At 43.5% G+C, this 12,704-nt stretch overlaps 1 protein-coding gene across 3 annotated transcripts in view; it reads right to left on the bottom strand.

Annotated features, from left to right (window-relative positions):
- Positions 1-12,704, bottom strand: part of LOC134348213 (cullin-4A-like) — a 93,926-nt gene that overhangs the window by 1,645 nt on the left and 79,577 nt on the right. For all 3 annotated transcript variants that reach the window (XM_063051241.1, XM_063051242.1, XM_063051243.1), the window contains 2 exons: positions 12,074-12,246; positions 11,551-11,703 (listed from right to left, as the gene is read on the bottom strand). In XM_063051241.1, the coding sequence (XP_062907311.1) occupies positions 11,551-11,703; positions 12,074-12,246 (326 nt within the window). The remainder of the gene's footprint in view (positions 1-11,550; positions 11,704-12,073; positions 12,247-12,704) is intronic.

Here is a 12,704-nt window from a genome sequence, read left to right as displayed (position 1 = left end):
ATCAGATACCATCACCTCCTCTGGCAGCATGTTCTGGATATCAATTACTCTCTGGGTAAAAAAAAAATACCCCTCAGATCCCCTTGAAAACTCTTCACCCTTACCTTCAACCTATGCCTTCTTGTTTTTAACAATTTTACCAGGGGAAAAGATTTTGATGACCGTCTCTGCCTCTGATAATCTAATATACCACTTATCAGGTCTCCCCCCAGCCTCCCTCTCTCTAGGAAAAAGCCAGCCCACCTAACCTCTTCCCAAAAGTAAAGTCCTTCAATCCTACAGTATCCTGGTACATGTCCACACTTTCTCCAATGCAAACATACCTTTCCCATAGTGTGGCAACCAAAATTGTCCACAAGTTGGTGTAACTGGTGTGTTATAAAGTGTGACATAAGCATCTTCATAATATGTGCCATGGCTTACTTACCACCTTGTATACCAGTATTGCCACTGTCAGGAACTCAGGATTTATGTTTAAAACCAGTCCAAGAACAGCGATCATTACTGTTTCTGTATAAACCACTTCCTACTTCAGCAGCTCTGGAAGGTTTTCAAAGTTTTAGAAAAGATAGGGGAGAAGGTTAAAAAAAAAAAGGGGGGGAAGAATTGCACGACTAATCAGGGACAATATCATCGTGTCTGACCCCTCCATTATGTCTCTCCTGAGTGCAACTGAATCCATTTGGGTGGAACTTAGGAATAGGAAGGGTGCAATCACACTGATGGGACATTGAGGAACAGACATGTAAACAGATTAACGAAATGTGTAAAAATAAAAGGGTTGTTGTCATGGGGGATTTCAACTTCCTTAATATAAACTGGGACCTCCTTATGGGTTCAAATGGGGCAGAATTTGTTTCGTGATGGTCCAACGAGTGGGTGGGCCATACTGGACCTAGTGTTGGGTAATGAGCCTGGCCAAATGACTGAACTTTCAGTGGGTGAACAGTGACTGCAACTCCTACTTTTCAGGACAGGTACGATCTTGTTGGAAGTTTTAAATCGGGTTAGGGCAAATTACAAGGGAATTAAGCAGGAACTACAAAGCATTAATTAGGAACACCCTTTTTTCTGGTAAGTCCACATTAGACATGTGGAAGGTGTTTAAAGATCAATTTCACAGAGTATAGGAAAGGTATGTTCCTGTTAAAAGAAAGGACGGGGATGGAAAGATAAGAGACCCTTGGATGTCCGAGAGGTGATGAATTTAGTCAAGAGGAAAAAGGAAAAGTATGTAAAGCTTTGGAAGTTAGGATCTAACGAAGCATATAAGGAATATAAAGAGGCCAGAAAAGAACTGAGAAAAGGGAATTAGGAAAGCCAGGAGGGACGTGAAAAGTCCTTGGCAAGAGAATTGAGGTGAATCCCAAGGCATTCCATCAAGAGCAAGAGGATAAAACACAGAAACATAGAAAACCGACAGCACAATCCAGGTCCTTTAGCCCACAAAGTTGTGTCGAACATGTCCCTATCTTAGAAATTACTAGGCTTACCTATAGCCCTCTATTTTTCTAAACTCCATGTACCTATCCAAAAGTCTCTTAAAAGACCCTATCGTATCCACCTCCACCACCGTTGCAGGCAGCCCATTCCACACACTCACCACTCTCTGCGTAAAAAAACTTACCCTGACATTTCCTCTGTACCTACTCCCTAGCACCTTAAACCTGTGTCGTCTTGTGGCAACCATTTCAGCCCTGGGAAAAAGCCTCTGACTATCCACACGATCAATGCCTCTCATTATCTTATACATCTCTGTCAGGTCACCTCTCATCCTCCGTCGCTCCAAGGAAAAAAGGCCGAGTTCACTCAACCTATTCTCATAAGGCATGCTCCCCAATCCAGGCAACATCCTTGTTAATCATCCTCTGCACCCTTTCTATGGCTTCCACATCCTTCCTGTAGTGAGGCGACCAGATTTGAGCACAGTACTGCAAGTGTACCGGGGTCCTACATAGCTGCAACATTACCTCTCGGCTCCTAAGTTCAATTCCACAATTGATGAAGGCCAATACACCATATGCCTTCTTAACCACAGTCAACCTGCGCAGCTGCTTTGAGCATCCTACGGACTCGGACCCTAAGATCCCTCTGATGCTCCGCACTGCCAAGAGTCTTACCATTAATATTATATTCTGCCACCATACTTGACCTACCAAAATGAACCACTTCACACTTATCTGGGTTGAACTCCATCTGTCACTTCTCAGCCCAGTTTTGCATCCTATCAATGTCCCGCTGTAACCTCTGACAGCCCTCCACACTATCCACAACACCTCCAACCTTTGTGTCATCAGCAAACTTACTAACCCATCCCTCCACTTCCTCATCCAGGTCATTTATAAAAATCACGAAGAGTAAGGGTCCCAGAACAGATCCCTGAGGCACTCCACTGGTGACTGATCTCCATGCAGAATATGACCCGTCTACAACCACTCTTTGCCTTCTTGTGGGCAAGCCAGTTCTGGATCCACAAAGCAATGTTGGCTTGGATCCCATGCCTCCTTACTTTCTCAATAAGCCTTGCATGGGGTACCCTATCAAATGCCTTGCTGAAATCCATTTACACTACATCTACTGTGCTAACTCCATCAATGAGTTTAGTCACATCCTCAAAAAATTCGATCAGGCTCGTAAGGCACAACCTGCCCTTGACAAAGCCATGCTGACTATTCCTAATCATATTATACCTCTCCAAATGTTCATAAATCTTGTCTCTCAGGATCAACTCCATCAACTTACCAACCAGAGGGAAGACTCACTGGTCTATAATTTCCTGGGCTATCTCTACTCCCTTTCTTGAATAAAGGAACAACATCCACAACCCTCCAATCCTCCAGAACCTCTCCTGTTCCCATTGATGATGCAAAGATCATCACCAGAGGCTCAGCAATCTCCTCCCTCGTTTCCCACAGTAGCCTGGGGTACATCTTATCTGGTCCTGGCGACTTATCCAACTTGATGCTTTCCAAAAGCTCCAGCACATTCTCTTTCTTAATATCTACATGCTCAAGCTTTCCAGTCTGCTGCAAGTCATCACTACAATCACCAAGATCCTTTTCCATAGTGAATATTAAAGTAAAGTATTCATTGAGTACCTCTGCTATTTCCTCTGGTTCCATACATACTTTTCCACTCTCACACTTGATTGGTCCTATTCTTTCATGTCTTATCCTCTTGCTCTTCACATACTTGTAGAATGCCTTGGGGTTTTCCTTAATCCTGCCCGCCAAGGCCTTCTCATGGCCCCTTCTGGCTCACCTAATTTCCTAGGGAAATTAGGAATAACTAGGGAAAGGATGGGACCATTCAAGAATAAAGGGGGGAACATTTGCTTGGATGCAGAGAATGTGAGTGAGGTACTTAATGAGTACTTTGCTTTTGTATTTATCAAGGAAAAGGATACGGAGAACCAGGAGATCATTACTGAGTGTATAAATACGATAGGCTTGTTAGAAGTCAAGGAGGAAGTGTTGGGCTTCCAAATGAATATTAAGGTGGATAAGTCCCAGGGCCCGATGGGATTCACCCCAGGTTACTGAAGGAGGCAAAGGATGAGATTGTTGGCACTTGACCAGTATCTTTGTGTCCTCTAGCCACAGGCGATGTCCCAGAGGACTGGTGATGTTGTACCACTATTTAAGAAGGGAACAAGGGGAAATCCTGAGAACTATAGAGCAGTGAGTCTCACATCAGTTGTAGGGAAATTGCTGGAAAAAAATTCTTAGGGACAGGATTTATGATAATTTGAAAATCAATGGCATAGTTAGGGAGAGCCAGCATTGCTTTCTGCATGGCAAGGTGTACCTTACCAACTTGATTGAGTTTTCTGCCAAGGTGTCAAGAGAGCCTGATGAGGGTAGGGCAGTGGATGTTGTCTACATGGATTTTAGTAAGGTGTTTGACAAAGTCTGTCATGGGGGCTAAACCAGAAGATTAAGATACATAGGGTTTGCGGAGAATTGGCTGTTTGGATTCATAACTGGCTTGCGCATAGAAGACAGAGGGTACTGGTTGAAGGGACTTCTTTGAGCTGGAGGTCTGTAATTAGTGGAGTTTTGCCGGGACCTGTCTGCTGTTTGAGATGTATATAAATGACCTGGATGAAAATGTAGTTGGGTAGGTTAGTAAATTTGGGAATGACACGAAGATTGGTGGAGTTGTGGATAGTGTAGAACAGGGGTCCCCAACCTTTTTTGCACTGCGGACCGGTTTCATATTGACAATATTCTCGCGGACTGGCCGACCGGGGCGGGGGGGAGGGTTGTCAACGGACAAGAGCAGCAGTCAAATACGTTTTTTACCACTAGAGACTACAATGACCATGAAGCCTTGCGCTGGCACCAGTGTGCATGCATGATTTGCGTATGCATGTAAGTGCCGATTTTTTTTATAAATCGTTTTTGGCGATTCTGTACGGGGGTGGGGGTGGTGTTAATCACGACCGGAATATAGGTGATAAGTGGCTAATACACTCAATTTTGTTTCTAAAAGGGTTTATCTAACGAATTTAATATTAAACACACAGTGCATATTTTTCTCGCATGAATATAGTGATAAGTCAATTATCAGGGGAGGACGGGGAGCTTGAAGTAAGTGTTGAACGAACTTCCAGTAGAAGTGGAAGAGGCAGGTTCGACATTATCATTTAAAATAAAAATTGGATAGGTATATGGACAGGAAAGGAATAGAGGGTTATGGGCTGAGCGCAGGTCGGTGGGACTAGGTGAGAGTAGTGTTCGGCACAGACTAGAAGGGCAGAGATCGCCTGTTTCCGTGCTGCAATTGTTATATGGTTATATAAGTCAACAGCATCATAACATTTTAAGTAACGTTTGGATACTAAACACACAGCACATATTTTCCCCGTATGAACATATAAAATCATTGAAACACACCAATATTTCTGAATCAGTGGGAGCCCTGGGCTTGTTTTCCTGCAACCACACGGTGCCAACGAGGGGTGATGGGAGACAGCGATACTCGAAGGAGGTTCCTTCTGTCCAGTCTATTCCGCAATTTAGTTTTCGTTGCATTCATTGCAGAGATATGTTGGAAATGGAAGCAACGTTTTCAGTGCTTTCCTGGCTATCTCAGGATATTTACCCTTGCCTTTGATCCGGAATGCCGGCAGAGATGTTATGTCAAACATACTTCTCAGCCCGCCGTCATTTGCAAGCTCGAGGAGTTGATCTCCTTCCCGCGTTGACATGGATGACGCGCGGGTAATGACCTCGCGTGCGTAATGGCTCAACAGTGGGCATGACAAGGAATGAGGAAAGGTGCAGCTGACTCATATCGCCAAATCATATCGTTTCCTCGCGGCCCGATAGCGCATGCTTTGCGCCCTGGTACCGGTCCGCGGCCCGGTGGTTGGGGACCGCTGGTGTAGAAGACTGGCAAAGAATATAGCACAATATTGACCAGTTGCAGATATGGACTGAAAAATGGCAGATGGGGTTTAACCCAGGTAAATGTGAGGTGTTGCACCTCGGTAGGACAAATGCAAGGAGACAGTACACTGTTAAGGGCAAGATTTCAGTCGAAGCAAGCAGCTGAGAAGAAGAGAGTGAAGAAATCGGGTGCAAAAAGTCTTTTTTTTAAACACAGCTCGAGGAGAAGGGTCAGCGCTGTGCAGGCGCGTGACGTAGTGCGCCAAGGTTTATAAAGAGACCACCATATACAGCGGGCAGCGGAGTGAGATGGAGCAGAGTGGGACGGCTTTGGCTCAACAGGCTTTGGCGAGAACAGGCAGAGGCCAGGGTAGGTTCCAGTAAGTTTTTTTTGTCCAGTTTTTTTTTAAAGAGTAGAGAGAATACCAGGCAGGATGTTGGAATGCTCCTCTTGCAAGATGTGGGAAGTCAGGGAGCTCTCCGGTGTCCCTGACAACGACGCTTGCAAGAAGTGCATCCAGCTGTGGCTCCTAACAAACCGCGTTAGGGAACTGGAGCAGGAGCTGGATGATCTCTGGATCATTCGGGAGAATGAGATTATAGATAGTAGCTACAGGGAGGTAGCTACGCCAAAGGAGCAGATCACAGAAAATTGGGTCACTTTCAGGCGAGGGAAGAGGAAAGGGCAGGCAGAGCAGGGTTCCCCTGTAGCCATTCCCCTCAAAAATAAGTATACCGCATTGGATGCTGTTGGGGGGGGATGACTTACCTGGGACAAGCTGCAGCAGCTAGATCTCTGGCACTGAGTCTGGTTCTGCAGTGCAGAAGGGAGGGTGGAAAAAGAGGAGAGCGGTAGTGATAGGGGACTTGATAGTTAGAGGTGCAGATAGGAGGTTCTGTGGTCATGACAGAGAATCCAGGATGGCTTGTTGCCTCCAGGGTGCCAGGGTCAAGGACGTCTCTGATCGCTTACAAGACATTCTGAAGTGGGAGGGTGATCAGCCAGATGTCGTGGTGCACATCGGTGCCAATGACACAGCAAGGAAGAGTGAGGAGGTCCTGGAGAGTGAGTATAGAGAGCTTCGTAGGAAGTTGAAAAGCAGGACCTCGAGGGTGGTAATCTCAGGATTGCTATCTGTGCTACGTGCCAGTGAGGGTAAGAATAGGATGCTCTGGAGGATGAACAAGTGGCTGAGGAACTGGTGTAGGGGGCAGGGTTTCAGATTTCAGGATCATTGGGACCTCTTCTGGGGCAGGTGGGACCTGTACAAGAGAGACAGGTTACACTTGAACTACAAGGGGACCAATATCCTTTCAGAGAGGTTTGTTAGTGCTATTGGGGAGGCTTTAAACTAGATTTGCAGGGGGATGGGAACCAGAGTGCCAGAGCTGACAGTGGGGCTGGGGTGAAAATAAATTATGTTAACAGTTGAAGCAAAGCCGCAAATAGAAAGGTTGTGAGTGGTGGTAAAAGTCTTCTGAGGTGTATATATTTCAATGCTAGGAGTATTGCGGGGAAAGCAGACGAGTTGAGGGTGTGGATTGACACATGGAATTATGATGTTATAGCAATTAGTGAAACTTGGCTACAGGAGGGGCAGGACTGGCAGCTCAATATTCCAGGGTTCCGATGTTACAGATGTGATCGAGGCAGAGGAATGAAAGGAGGGGGGGAGGGGTAGCATTGCTTGTCAGGGAAAATGCTACAGCAGTGCTCAGGCAGGACAGCTTAGAGAGCTTGTCTACTAAGTCCTTTTGGGTGGAGCTGACAACAGGAAGGGTATGGCCACATTAGTGGGTTTGTATTATAGACCATCCAATAGCGAGAATTGGAGGAGCAAATCTACAGAGAGATAGCAGGCAACTGCAGGAAACAAAGTTGTGGTGGTAGGGGATTTTAATTTTCCACACATTGATTGGGACTCCCATACTGTTAGGGGTCTAGATGGGTTAGAATTTGTAAAATGTGTTCAGGAAAGTTTTCTAAATCAATATATAGAGGTACCAACTAGAGGGGATGCAATATTAGATCTCCTATTAGGAAATGAGTTAGGACAAGTGACGGAAGTGTGTGTAGGGGAGCACTTTGGTTCCAGTGATCATAACACCATTAGTTTCAACTTGATCATGGATAAAGATAGATCTGGTCGTAGGGTCTAAACTGGAAGAAGGCCAAATTTGAAGAAATGAGAAAGGATCTAAAAAGCGTGGATTGGGACAGGTTGTTCTCTGGCAAGGATGTGATCGGTAGGTGGGAAGCCTTCAAAGGAGAAATTTTGAGAGTGCAGAGCTTGTATGTTCCTGTCAGGATTAAAAGCAAAGTGAATAGGAATAAGGAACCTTGGTTCTCAAGGGATATTGCAACTCTGATAAAGAAGAAGAGAGAGTTGTATGACATGTATAGGAAACAGGGAGTAAATAAGGTGCTTGAGTATAAAAAGTGCAAGAAAATACTTAAGAAGGAAATCACGAGGGCTAAAAGAAATGAGGTTGCCTTGGAAGGATAATCCAAAGAGCTTTTACAGGTATATTAAGAGTAAAAGGATTGTAAGAGATAAAATTGGTCCTCTTGAAGATCAGCGTGGTTGGCTATGTGCAGAACCAGAAGAAATGGGGGAGATCTTAATGGGGTTTTTTGCGTCTGTATTTACTAAGGAAACTGGCATGAAGTCTATGGAATTAAGGGAAACAAGTAGTGAGATCATGGAAGCTGTACAGATTGAAAAGGAGAAGGTGCTTGCTATCTTGAGGCAAATTGAAGTGGATAAATCCCCAAGACCTGACAGGGTATTCCCTCGGACCTTGAAGGAGACTAGTGTTGAAATTGCAGGGGCCTTGGCAGACATATTTAAAATGTCGGTGTCTACGGGTGAGGTGCCAGAGGACTGGAGAATGGCTCATGTTGTTCCGTTGTTTAAAAAAGGATCGAAAAGTAATCCAGGAAATTATAGGCCGGTAAGTTTGATGTTGGTAGTGGGTAAGTTATTGGAGGGAGTACGAAGAGACAGAATCTACAAGCATTTGGATAGACAGGGACTTATTAGGGAGAGTCAACATGGCTTTGTGCGTGGTAGGTCATGTTTGACCAATCTATTGGAGTTTTTCGAGGAGGTTACCAGGAAAGTGGATGAAGGGAAAGCAGTGGATGTTGTCTACATGGCCTTCAAAAAGGCCTTTGACAAGGTCCCGCATGGGAGGTTAGTTAGGAAAATTCAGTCGCTAGGTATACATGGAGAGGTGGTAAATTGGATTAGACATTGGCTCAATGGAAGAAGCCAAAGAGTGGCAGTAGAGAATTGCTTCTCAGAGTGGAGGCCTGTGACTAGTGGTGTGCCACAGGGATCAGTGCTGGGTCCATTGTTATTTGTCATCTATATCAATGATCTGGATGATAATGTGGTAAACTGGATCGGCAAATTTGCTGATGATACAAAGATTGGAGGTGTAGTGGACAGTGAGGAAGGTTCTCAAAACTTGCAGAGGGATTTGGACCAGCTGGAAAAATGGGCTGAAAAATGGCAAATGGAGTTTAATACAGACAAGTGTGAGGTATTGCACTTTGGAAGGACAAACCAAGGTAAAACATACAGGGTAAATGGTAAGGCACTGAGGAATGCAGTAGAACAGAGGGATCTGGGAATGCAGATACAAAATTCCCTAAAAATGGCGTCACAGGTAGATAGGGTCGTAAAGAGAGCTTTTGGTACAATGGCCTTTATTAATCAAAGTATTGAGTATAAGAGCTGGAATGTTATGATGAGGTCGTATAAGGCATTGGTGAGGCCCAATCTGGAGTACTGTGTTCAGTTTTGGTCACCAAATTACAGGAAGGATATTAATAAGGTTGAAAGAGTGCAGAGAAGGTTTACAAGGATGTTGCCAGGACTTGAGAAACTCAGTTACAGAGAAAGGTTGAATAGGTTAGGACTTTATTCCATGGAGCGTAGTAGAATGAGGGGAGATTTGATAGAGGTATATAAAATGATGATGGGTATAGATAGAGTGAATGCAAGCAGGCTTTTTCCACTGAGGCAAGGGGAGAAAAAAAACCAGAGGACATGGGTTAAGGGTGAAGGGGGAAATGTTTAAAGGGAACATTGGGGGGGGGGGCTTCTTCACACAGAGAGTGGTGGGAGTGTGGAATCAGCTGCCAGATGAGGTGGTAAATGCGGATTCTTTTTTTAACATTTAAGAATAAATTGGACAGATACGTGGATGGGAGGTGTATGGAGGGATATGGTCCGTGTGCAGGTCAGTGGGACTAGGCAGAAAATGGTTCGGCACAGCAGAGAAGGGCCAAAATGCCTGATTCTGTGCTGTAGTTTCTCTATGGTATTGCTGAGCAGAGAGATCTTGGGATCTAAGTTCATTGCTCCTTGAAAGTAGCTATACAGGTCGATAATTTGGTTAGGAAGACTTATGGAATGCTTGCTTTTTTAGTTGAGGCACCGACTTCAAAAGTCATGTCGCAACTTTAACATGCTCTGTTTAGGCCACATCTGGAGTATTGCGTACAGTTTGGATTGCCCAACTATCGGAAGAATGTTAGGGCTTTGGAGAGGGTGCAGAAGCGGATTATCAGGATGTTGCCTGGAAACTTGGGTTGTTTTCTCTGGAGCATCAGAGACTGAGGGGAGATCTGATAAGAGATTTACAAGACTATGAGAGACGTGGTTAGAGTGGACAGGAAGCTTCTGCTTCCCAGGGCTGAAATGTTAATACCAGAGGGCTTCAAGGTGAAAGGGGGATTTAAGCGATATTTTTTACTCAGAGAGTGGTGGATGTCTGGAATGTGCTGCCTGGTGTGGTGGTAGAGGCAAATATACTAGAGGCTTTTAAAAGATATTTGGATAAGTATATGGATGTAAGGAAGATGGAAGGATATGGACATGGTATAGGCAGGAGGGATTAGTGTTTGGCTGTGTTTGATTTGCTTTTCAGCTGGTTTGGCACAACATCGTGGGACAAATAACCTGTTGCTGTGCTGTACTCATGTCAGTAAATTAAACAAGACAGCCTGGTATATGGTTCTATGGGTGTTGACTGGAGTTTTGATTTGACTGGAGTGAGGTGGTTTCAGCTGCTGCAGTGACTGACCACACTTCCATTTTCATGGAAATAACTGGGAAAAGATCAGGAAAAACATGTGCAGTCTGTTCACTTTGGAAAACCAAGTAGAACCGGCAACTTCTCAGATATATAGTACCACCATTGCACAACTCCCATTGACAATGACTGGGGATAATTATCTCGTCTATATAGCATCATTATTTGTTCAATTGTTGCTTTGTCCCAGCCTTAAATGCATGAATTCAGGACAAGTAGCTCCTCAGCCATTCAGTGGGAATTGGCAGAATCGTGTCAAGTTCAATCTCTGCACTGTGAGACACTACAACTGAAGCTGAGAATAGGATGTCGTACACCGAGAGAAAGCAAGAAAGACTCAATCAATCAACAAACATCAGAAATGGCACGAGACGTGGGATCCCTTGATCTGTTCCCATTCAATGAATTGAACGGTTTCAAGTCTTTACTAGATAAACCATAATCTAGAACAAATCATAATAATCTCAGGTTTACAACTTACAGGATCGGATTGCACAGGAGAGGATGCTGGATTCACAAGAATATTGCTCGAGATATAGCAGTTCATAAAGATTAAAGGCAGGAACAGGCTGGTCCTGTTTTCTTTGGAGCAGAGAGGCTGAGTGGGACTTGATTAAGATATACAACATTATGAGAAGCATGGATGGGAAGGATTGCAAGAAAGTGTGGTTCTTATAACAAGAAGGCACAGATATATGATAAGGAGTAGGAAATTTAGAGGAGATCTGAGGATGAATTTTACCCAGAGGGAGGATAAAATCTGAAATGACTGCCAGAAGGGATACTCTCACAACATTTCAGACTGTATTTAGATGAACACCTGGCATAGAAGGTGACAGGTCTGGAAACAGTTACTTGATGGTTCAGCCATGGTGGGCTGAACAACTTGTTCTAGTACTGTAACATTCTTTGATCCTGTTGCAAGCCTCTGAGGCGAAGATTTTCAGCTTCCAGGAAAGGATCTAATCCGGCCAGAGTTCCAGGAGTGAAACGGACATCTGCAATGTTTATTCCAACAAAAATTGTGCCATCATTCAAAAATTTTAATTACCTTCACTGGAAATTTCAACTGGTCATAGAGTTCTGAAACAAGGAGGTTATGGCTAAGTGTCCTTCTCATTTTCATGATTCGAACTATAGCAGCATCGATTTGGTACTGTCTATCCTGGAATACTCGTTCAGTGGTACTCGTCTGCTCCTCAACCTGAAAAATTGTAAAATTTCATACATATTCTTCAGTTTATTATTATTCACCTTATTAATTTTCACTCTAATGCCACCGACTCTATTGGGTTTGTTTTCTTGATGTTTCTCTATAACTCATAGTGTGTCACTCTACACACAATAGAAGAAACTACATCTAAATTTTGTCCAGACTTTGATTTCAGAAACTGCTTAACAAAATATCTTCATGAATACATTCCTATTTCAAAATCTGAGGAAATAGCCGTAAGTGAATTGCCCAAAAGGTGCTGCAATATCAAATGTTATTGGTATAAAGGGTGCAGATATCAAATAAGAATGCATCAAATTGATTTTTGGTAAAATTTCAGAATACTGGAGGAGATACATACAGTTTCCTTCATCTGGATTTGGTTAATCTTTATTCTAAACAGTTTGTGCTTGAAGTCATCATTAAAGATAAACTTGTCTCCATCTTCCACATCTTTCCCCTTGGGAACTTTGTTCAACACACGAGCTTTACCGCAAGCTAAAGACTGCAACGTTCTCCTTAATTCACCGTCCTCTACAGTAGAAATTAAAAAACAGAACATATTTAACAAAACTTTAATTATTTTACCAAACTTCATCCAGAGACACATAACAAAATAGAACATCCATTGGTCACACAGAAAGCTCAGTAACAAAATGAATTAGACATAACAAATGTTGCATCTAAATTAGGATTAGGATTAGGATGTGCACTTGGTTTTTCTAAAATCTCAAGGAGAAGGAAGCCTATTATTTCCATTGAAAATTGATAATACTTTCTTGATATCTTTGAACAACTAAAAATTTGGGTGGACCTGACCTAACCCTTTTTTTCTTTTCTAGTACCATAAAGAGAGAATGAAAATTTGTACACTGTTTCTGCTAAAGACCATACATGACTTAAAGCAATCTAACAAATACATCCAAGAGAAAATTTAGCGAGATAGCAAAGAGATGTCTCAGATACTATTAGAGATTGTTTGTGATGACTAG

This window comes from Mobula hypostoma, chromosome 6 (genome assembly GCF_963921235.1).
Source record: "Mobula hypostoma chromosome 6, sMobHyp1.1, whole genome shotgun sequence".
Classification (NCBI taxonomy): domain Eukaryota; kingdom Metazoa; phylum Chordata; class Chondrichthyes; order Myliobatiformes; family Myliobatidae; genus Mobula; species Mobula hypostoma.
The sequence above is the reverse complement of the archived record's forward strand: the minus strand, read 5'-3'. Positions and strand labels throughout refer to the sequence as shown.